The 9,984-nt window shown below is 35.8% G+C and overlaps 1 protein-coding gene across 1 annotated transcript; it reads left to right on the top strand.

The window, feature by feature from the left end:
• The first annotated feature begins 492 nt into the window (after positions 1-492).
• On the top strand, positions 493-6,268 carry TMEM126A (transmembrane protein 126A). Its single transcript, XM_065882765.1, has 4 exons — positions 493-623; positions 3,943-4,136; positions 5,300-5,414; positions 6,036-6,268. Exons 1-4 carry the CDS (start codon positions 535-537, stop codon positions 6,226-6,228), a joined length of 591 nt encoding a protein of 196 aa, XP_065738837.1. The 5' UTR covers positions 493-534; the 3' UTR covers positions 6,229-6,268.
• Positions 6,269-9,984: the final 3,716 nt, after the last annotated feature.

The following is a 9,984-nucleotide window of genomic DNA, read 5'->3' as shown; positions in this document are numbered from 1 at the left end:
TATTTATTGTCTGTTTGACTATTCTCTTTGTGAAGTGCCTGTTCAAACCTTTTGTCAGTTTTTCTATTGGGTTGGTTGCCTTTTTCTTATTGATTTGTACTATTCAATACTTTACATATTCTGGGTACCAACTACTCCTTTGTCAGTTACATTGCAAACATTTTCTCCCCAACTGGCTTATCTTTATGGTATCTGTAAATGAACACAAGGTCATTTTAATTGGTTAATATTAGTTTAATATTAGCTTTATGTGTTTTATGGTTAGTGCTGTTTGCAAATTTACAATATTTTTAAGGGTTACAAAGATATTCTGTATTTCCTATAAGCTTTATGTGTTGTCTTCCATGTTCTGGTTTCTATTTCATAGAATTGTGGGGGTTTTTTGGGGGGTGTCTAATGCATTAATTTTTCAGATTATGAAATAAAGCTATGGCTGCTTCTTTTAAAATTAAATATTTATGGTCTTCCAAAGGCTTTTTATAAGCTCTATAGATACACATTATTGAAAAATGACATTTTAATTTAAGGCTCAAGATGGAAAATCATAAACCAGATGGTACTGTCAAGAAGAACTTATTTGAAATCATAACCAGAAAAATTAACCAACTTCCAGAAGCAGAAAGGTAAGATCCCTTCTTAATTAAAAAATTCTTTTATCAGGTGGACTTTCATCATTGATTCATCTCAAATTTATTTGGTTTGAATATAAACATAGAATGTCAGAAGGAAATTGAGTTTTTTTTATTACGTTGATGAGAACACCAAGGCTCAGAGAGATTAGCCATTTTCCTTTAAGTCAAGGCTAAAATTCATTTCTCCCAGTTTTTCCATCTGGCTTACAGTATAGGCAGATGTATATATTTATGGAATAATTTAAATAACAAACCTTTAAACTGTCTTCTTTCTCAATTCATTTCTATCATTACACTTACCAGTCTAAGAGAGTGCCATGTAACACACATAACTAGACAAGGAATGTCAGAGAAATGGGATCATGGCTAAAAGATCTTTAAGATATTATTAAATTTATATAGGAAACATACTGATCTTTGAAGACAACGCTGAGTGAACTCCAGTACTCTCCCACAAAATGTTCTTCAGGCAGCCTCTCTAACATTCCATTTAAACTGAAAATCTGAGACCAAAAAGGATGAAGAAGAGTCAGCCTGGGGAGGAGGAAGGAATGGCATATGCCTAGGCCACAGAGAGCAACGAGTTTGTCATATTTGAGGAACCAGTGTTACTAAAGTACAAGGGAAGTGGGCATAAGGTTGAAGGAACAGGAGGAGTTTTAAGCAGGGAATGATCCAGCTAACATTTCCAAAGAACATTACAGTTGCTTTTTGGAAAGCAGATTTAAGGTAGGCGAGAAAAGGAAGAAGACCAGTAGGAAAACTGGCATAGTAATCCTGGTGAGTGGTGGTGGCAGCTGAAATGAAAAAAGGATGGATTTGAAATACATTTTGGAAGTATAATCTTACTATCTTGCACAAATTCCAATCTTGCTGACACCAGCTCAACAAGGAAGAACCCATAAACCAAGGGCAGTAATAAGATGTATATCCAGCCTCCCTTTCCCCCCACCACAAACACACAGTGTACATCGTTTTTGCTATTGTTTCCCAGAGGTAAACAGAAACTTTTTAAGCAAATAAAAGACATGTGCCCATGTTTCCAGGCCAGTAAGGTAGGGAAAGCCAGGAAGAATAGAGATGTGACAGCCTTGAAGAGAAGCAAGCAGGCTGTGTTACTGGGACTTTCCCAAATTAGAAATAGTAATCAATGGGGAAGTAATCTGGAACTGCAAAGTAAGCTTTAATTTGGAATAAACTGCTTTTGAACAGTGGCACCTAAACAGGGCAGATGACAGCATCTCATCTTTGTTCGCTATTTTTCCTCTGCTTCTATTTTATCCATCCTAGTTCTCCTAAGTTTGAATCCTCATTTCTTGCATTACCAATTTAGATATGTTTAATAGTTATTTGAAAAGTTCTTAAATGTATGAAACTTTAGTATCAAACACTTCACTTTTTAATCTACAAAATAATTTCATGTGCCATCTATTTCATTGCCACTTGTTATTTCTGGTCTTATATTTCATTTGTTAGTTCATGTATCTAGTTACTTTATGGGTATTATCTTGCCAAAAAATCTTGAGTTCACGTTTCTAATTGTATAGGCACTTTTTGGGAACACTGACTGGCAATGGGGCTGCTAGACAATAACAATTTTGTATTGAATTATTAACTGAACAATGTGACTTTAAGCCACAGGAAATTAAAATCTGGTTGGGAGACAGCAAACGTTGCTATTCAGATTCCAGTTACACTCGTTATATTTAGGTACTTATTTATGTAATTTTTAATAATATTTAACATTAATATATCAACATATTACAATGTATATAATTATATATATAATAATATTACAATGTATATAATATGTAATATATATGGGCATTTGTTCCTATGACTAAAAATGAAGATAATACATATTTCACAGTATTGTTATGAAGATAAAATAAAAATATTTTAGAGGAAGTGCTCGAGTTTCCCATTCCCTTGGCTCCCACAAGAATACACAGGTCTTTTCACATTCATGTGTTTTGTTGTTTGGTAGCTCTCTAGGCCCTCATCACAATTTAAAAATTGTCTTATGTACCCTAAGTTTCTAAACTGCCTCCCTTGTACTAACATTACCATTTTAATACTTTTGTTATACTGGGTTGATCAAAATGTTCGCATTTTTCATGGAAAAATCCGAACGAACTTTTTGGCCAATCCAATATATCAAGTTTACGTATCTTTCATTCTCCAATAATAAACTATGAAAACACCGAAGATAATTTTTTGTGCCTTCATCACCAAGTCTACGGCATGCAATAAGTGCTCAATGATTGAATGACAAGTACCATTGTGATTGCAAAGTGACAGGTAAGAAAAGTAGTACCTTATACAATGTAGAAAGCTCAATTAGGAATTCCTAGAAAACCTGTCTTGAGTGTTAACCATAGAAGTTAGAGGGGATATTGTGTGTGGCTAGTTTGGCTAATTAAGAGTAATGAGAAAATTAAGAGGTTGACGCCTGTGTTATAGGAAGCAAAGCAGATGGTAAAGAAGTGATAGGCTGAAGGCTTTGAATTGGATACTTTCAATATTCAGCAGTTTTAGTTTTTTTCCCCAAAACTAAAGAATGCATAGAACATGCATTTTAAATCTCATACATGCCTTCCTTAAAAGCCAGTTCTACCACTTACTATCCCAAAACATCAATTTTTTCTTATTTCAATGAGCTCTTATAAAAAGTACCTAGCATAGAGGATCCCTTAAATGTTAGTACGCATCCTCCACCCCCTAATCCTAACTCTAATGCTTCAAGGAAGAGTAAAAGGAAACATCAATTTCACCTTATTGAATGCCTTCTGTGTGCCAGGTGCTGTTGAAACCAAGATATTTATATCTTTGTATCCACTGTCTTCAAGTTGTTTACAGGCTAGTTAGGAAGCCTGACAGGTAAATCTGTGATAAGCTAATACCACCTTATAATGTGTTTTGCTACAGAAATAAGTATTGGGTATTGTGGGAGCCTAGAGAGGCATCCAAGTCAGACTCTTCAGAAGCTCTTCCCTGCTATATACTTGGTGGGGGGATGGTGGAATTTCCATACCAATATTCTTTGCAAATTCCCACAATACATTTAGCAAAACTAAATGTATCACTGTATCCTTGAAGTGTTGACCAGATTCAAAGCCTTTTAGAATAAAACTCTGTATGAAAAACAATGATTTTAAAAGGTTTTTGTTTTATGGAGCTATAAGATATAAATGTTGGATCCTGTTAATCCTAAAGTCCTGATAAGTTCTGTAACACATGCCAGAATTGTTGGAGAGCTAACACACGCAATACAGCCAAAAACAGTTACTGTTTTTTCTCACCGACTCAGGAATCTGCTTGAAAATGGATCAACATATATTGGACTTAATGCTGCCCTCTGTGGCCTAATAGCAAATAGTCTCTTTCGACGCATCCTACATGTGACACAGGCTCCTGTAGCTGCTGGCTTACCAATGGCAGTGATCCCATTTTTGATGGCACACGTATCTTACAAAGGTTTTGTAAGTTTACCTTTGAATACAGGTAAATTCTGTTTCACTGTCACCAACAAGTTTGCTTTGGTATATGTACATTATTTGCACCTTACATTAATCCTTAAATAATTGTAGCAATTGGCTATATGCTGTAATACAGTCACTGCTTGGATAAGACTGAACCTTGCTAGCCTCTCTATGTAAAGCAGCAATTAATTCAGATTAGCATGGTCTACCAAACAAGTAAAATATATACACAGTAATTCTAAATACTTTCCTTTATCTAACTTCTCTCTCCTACAGTGTTTAGTAAGAAATATTTGGAAACTTTATTTTTTTTTAAATGCTGACTGCCTTAATTTTTAAAAAATTATAGAATTTTCTTAAGGGGGAGAAAATTTTTATGGGAACAAGACTCTTTATCTTGTTCCCATAAAAATCACTAAATCTCTAAAAGCACTAAATGTGTATATGTGCAATAGTTATCAAATACATGGAGACTTGATTTCCTTTGGACAGTTCACCATATTTGCTCAGTACTCCAAGCATAGGTAAATCATGAAAGAATTTCTGATTAATAATTTAAAAAAAATTATTACCATAGGTGGTAGTAGGGAGGCAGTCCATTTAAATTCTCTTAAGTGCTACTTCAGATTTGTTTAAATTAGGTGAGTACTTGCTTGAATCCCCAAGATCAGTGTGGAAAGAATTTTTATGTGCAGGGAAACCTATTGCACAATAAACTGAACAGAATGAGTGAAAACATAGGTTAGCGTAGCTTTCTATTTTTAATACCTTGTACTAATCTGGAAATGAATAAACAATTTTATAAAAATGAAATCACACTGCATAATGTAAAAATGTAAGATAAATCAAATTGTTAAATTTCCCATGGGTTTAAAAAGTTTCTTAAAGACAAAAATATTAGCTCAGGTTTGTTAATACATGCGCAAAAAGCTAGAAGCAGTGCAAACTGAGTATTATATTCAAGTTCAAAACAAATTAGGGAATTTTTCCTAAGATGGTTTTATCAGTTATTCCTGGCTGTTTTAGATTATCCATATGTGTAATTATACCTTTTAACATGCCTTGTAGAAATGCATTTGCTGTATTACTGCCTGAAAATTGAGTATCTGTGATACATAAAAGAGGACCTTGCATTCTTTAAATGTTTGCTTGACTATTCATTTGCAGAACTAATTTATTTCCTAGGTGATTTACATTGTGAAACCTGTACCATAACACGAGGTGGACTGGTTGGTCTTGTTTTTGGTGGCCTGTACCCTGTTTTCTTGGCTATCCCTGTGAATGGTGGCCTAGCAGCCAGGTAGGATTGCTTTCCATAATTATCGAAAAACTTTAGTAATATATATAATGATTGCCTAGAAAATGCAAACTTTAAAACAGCAAGTACATTTTCTATTTTTAAGGCAATGTTACCTGTTTGACTTGAAAGAGTTAACAAGACTTGTTTTTTCTAGGTAATCAAAGAATACTTCTCAAGAATTTGAAAACACTTCTAGAAATTTATCACACTACCTCTTGGGTGTGTAGTTCAGGTTCTTAGCTTTATATATTGAATACTAGCTACAAAGCTACAAAAAGTACTGTGACTAGCATGAAAACTACATTATATGCATAATGTTCTTAGGGTTTGAGTACTTCCTCTAAAAGAAAATTCCATCAGAAAATGTCTCCCTGTAAGCCAAAATAATTCAGTTATTCTCTGATGAACTCTTGTACCAAGCAATCTATACTATATGAGCTTCCAGAGGTGAAACGGAGAAAAGGACAGTTTTTATGACTAATAGACATTGAAGAGAATAGCATTACCTCAGTCTTTACCTAAGCTAGTTTTAAGACTTCTGGAATTAATATGTATTGTACACAGATTGGCCACTTGATACAACTGTCTTTTCTAGTGAACTGTCTCAATGTTTTCTTACAGGTATAACTCAGCCCTGCTACCCGAGAAAGGAAACATCTTAAATTACTGGATTAGGATTTCTAAGCCTGTCTTTAGAAAGATGTTATTTCCCATTTTGCTCCAGACTGGGTTTGCAGCATACCTTGGGTCTAGACAATATAAACTACTTATAAAGGCTCTTCAGTTACCTGAACCTGACCTAGAAATTCAGTGATGGTTAAGCAAATCTGTACACAAAAATAAAACTGTAAAAATAACCTACATCTAAGTATGAATAAATAAGACTTGTAATTTATCACATGAGGTACAATTCTGGGATCTACAACAAAAGGCTGAATGAATTATTCAACACTACCCACTTAGCCAAGAGCCTACTTCTCTAGTGTTCCCAATACCGTCTCTCCCACATTGCTTGCTCTACTCCTTTACATTAGGCAGTTTGGTCTGTAACAGGGAAAAAACCACACAGCAGTTTTCACTGAAAACCTCAAAGAATCCAAACAGGAATGAAAATGGCAGGGGCCAGGGTGGGGAGTATCAATACACTACAGAAACGTTACACTTCGTTTTCTCAATTCACTGTTTCCATAGGTATTGTTCTTTCATAGAATCTTAGAACATATTTAAAAACATTCCTTACAGAGGGATCAATTCCCAGTATTCTTCACAGATGATTATTCAGGCTCAGCTTGAGCTGTCCTAATGATAGTTACCTACTTCAAAAGTCATCTTATTTATATCATTGGAAAGCTATACTCATAAGATTAAGGTAAATTCTATCTTTGAAGCTTTCATCTAGTGTGGTATAGTTCTTTAGAAGCACATAGACCTGAGCCATTTTTTTTGGCTGTATGATGCTAAGCAAGTTAACTGATCTCTCTGGCCCTCAGTTTCCTCATCAGTAACCTCACTCAAGATTGGTATCATATATGTAAGTTGACTTAACATAGCACCTGTCATCAGGCACTCAAATTTGAGGTAGCCATAGTCTTCCTATTGTTTCTGGTTTTGTTTTTTGAAATATCCTAGGTCTATTCCTCAATTCCTAAGATAGATCATTTAAATTTTTGAAATGATCTATTGTGTTTCCCTTCCTAAGAGTTTTCATCTCAGTTCTTGAAACCATTTTCTCATGTAACAGCATCTAAATCAGCATTGGCCAACAAAACTTTCTGTAATGATGAGGAAATATTTTATATATGACTGATATGTTAGCACTAGCCATATGTGGCTACTGAGCACCCAAAATTTGACTAGTGCACCTGAATAACTGAATCTTTTATTTTAATTAATTTAAATAGTTTAGCCACAAGTGGATAATAGCCTCAGTATTACACAATGCAGAGCTAGACCAACACTTTCTTATGAAACAAGCCAGTCATACCAAACAATATTTGTGTCATCCAAGACCACATTCACAAGCATCTTAACTATTCTTTTCAAATATAGTGATGTATCTGTTAAATAATCTTATGCTACTTAAAATTATATGAAAGGATTTAGCCTGTCACCTAAAAAAGGCAGCTCTGAGAGTGGGGCAGGCTTTCAGTGGCCCTTAAAGAAAGCAGTGCAGCCAAAGATGTAAAATTCAATTAATAAAATACAAGGGAATTCCCTGGCAGTCCAGTGGTTAGGACCCCACACTTTCACTGCTGAGGGCGCAGGTTCAATCCCTGGTCGGGGAAGTAGAATCACGCAAGCCACGTGGCGAGGTCAAAAAAAAAAAAACAAATTGAAACATTATAAAACAAAATTCCCTATCAAACTATGTTTGATTAAAAAAATGATCCCAATTATCAGACAAAAGAATCTGTATTTTACTGTGGATATTCTCTGGGTTATAAAATTAAGGCTGATTTTTCTTTTCATTCTGATTCCTTTCTGGATAATCCCAGCTTTCTGAAATGAATATGCTTTACCTTTACAACTAGGAAAAACATATATAAAAGGCAAAAAAAAACCCAAAAAACTTTATTTTACAAGCTAAAATACCATGATAAAGCTGTCTGACCCAAAATTATACATTTTATGTGTGTGCTGTCATTTTTATTTAAAGCAGAGTTCTACTTATCACAGTAAAAAAAAAAAAGAATTAAAATTCCTAACTTCAAAAATAAGAAACCCAAATTACTGAATTAGACTCCTTTAAAAAGAGAGAATGGTGGGGCTTCCCTGGTGGCGCAGTGGTTGAGGGTCCGCCTGCCGATGCGGGGGATGCGGGTTCGTGCCCCGGTCTGGGAGGATCCCACGTGCCGCGGAGCGGCTGGGCCCGTGAGCCATGGCTGCTGGGCCTGCGTGTCCGGAGCCTGTGCTCTGCAATGGGAGAGGCCACAACAGTGAGAGGCCCCGTGTATCGCAAAAAAAAAAAAAAAGAGAGAATGGTGTGATGAACTTAGATAATTCAAAACCCACTGATATTACTAAATGGATAATTTAGCGCAAATTGTTTCCTTACTTAAACACTCCCACCGTACTTACTCCCTAGCATACCATCTATAAACATACAAAAATTTACAATGGTTTCTGCAACCAAAAACGATTTCTAACATCTGTCTTCTACCATATTTTTCTTAAATCATCTTCCCAGTTAGTAGAAATGGGCAACATAAGCCAAAGAACATGTTACTTTAAACCTGTTGCTACAAATGTACTTTACCAAAACTTTTCGTCAGGGGGCAAATTTGTGCGAGCCTGCTGTGATCTGCATTACAATTTAAGGAAACAGTCATTTTTAGCTAAGACCTGAAGAACACTGCCTCAGTCAGGAAAATAGTTTATTTCAATTCTGTCACAGTAAACAAACTATTTATACCTGTCTTTCAAAATTTATTCTGTGCAGTTACTTGGCTTTAAAAAAGAAGGTTCATGTTATACTATACTTAAATTAAGATATTAATTTGTAAACCCCAGACTATGGTACACTAGAAGCCAGAGGGGTTTGACCTCAGTGGGTAAAAAGGAAACAATTTTTTTTTTTTTTTGGGCTCACTGTTGCGGCCTCTCCCGTTGCGGAGCACAGGCTCCGGACGCGCAGGCTCAGCGGCCATGGCTCACGGGCCCAGCCGCTCGGCAGCATGTGGTATCCTCCCGGACCGGGGCACAAACCCGTGTCCCCTGCATCTGCAGGCGGACTGTCAACCACTGTGCCACCAGGGAAGCCCAGGAAACAGAATTTGATGGCACATTTTAAAGGAAGTTGGGCCACCAATAAAATTCAAATCTGTACATGTTAACAGCTACACGAATGTTCAAAACACCAAGTGACTAGATTTTTAAATTAGATTAACTGAAAATTGAGCAAAAGATGAATTTCAGCAAATTTGGGGTCAAGAAAACTACAAAAAATTGGGAATTCCCTGGCGGTCCAGTGGTTAGGACTCCACACTTCCACTGCAAAGGGCCCGGGTTCATTCCCTGGTTCAGGAAGTAAGATCCCACAAGCCACGTGGCATGGCCAAACAAAAACTACAAAAAATTATGAAAGCCCACTGTGACCCGGTTTCTTTTTAAAAAGTGGGGAAAACGGCTAACTAAGAAATCCTGAATGTACAAATTGGGGAAAGGTAAAAAAAACTAGGAATAAAAACGCTATGAGTAACCAAAGCAACGAACAGGGCAACTTTCTTTTAACCTTTATCTTTAAAAAATACTTTTCCTCTAATATTACAGGATTTATTGCTAACGATAAAGTAATTTACTTTCTGAATAAAATTTAAATTATCTCCAGTTTAATTTTCCTGTACTTTAAAACTGCATGTAAATGACCACTTGCAGTCTAGGTCAGAGCTCTGAGCTCAGTCTGGTATTATAAGACAATAGGGAGTGACTGGCAGAGAGTATTAAGGTATTCAAGTTCAAACATGTAAAAAGTACTGTGCTGGCCAAACAAACACTTTACAAGTTTCTAATGGAGGACCTCCCCTTTGTGATCCCTGGCTTAAATGGTAACTACCTGGTTTCTCAACAAAAA

Source organism: Phocoena phocoena, chromosome 8 (assembly GCF_963924675.1).
Source record: "Phocoena phocoena chromosome 8, mPhoPho1.1, whole genome shotgun sequence".
NCBI lineage: Eukaryota > Metazoa > Chordata > Mammalia > Artiodactyla > Phocoenidae > Phocoena > Phocoena phocoena.
This window is presented reverse-complemented; position numbering and strand designations above follow the sequence as displayed.

Coding starts and splice junctions, on each gene's coding strand:
- TMEM126A (XM_065882765.1), top strand. CDS start 535: ATGGAAAATCATAAACCAGATGGTACTGTCAAGAAGAACTTATTTGAA. Junction 624..3,942: donor CAACTTCCAGAAGCAGAAAG/GTAAGATCCCTT, acceptor TCACCGACTCAG/GAATCTGCTTGAAAATGGAT. Junction 4,137..5,299: donor AAGTTTACCTTTGAATACAG/GTAAATTCTGTT, acceptor TTTATTTCCTAG/GTGATTTACATTGTGAAACC.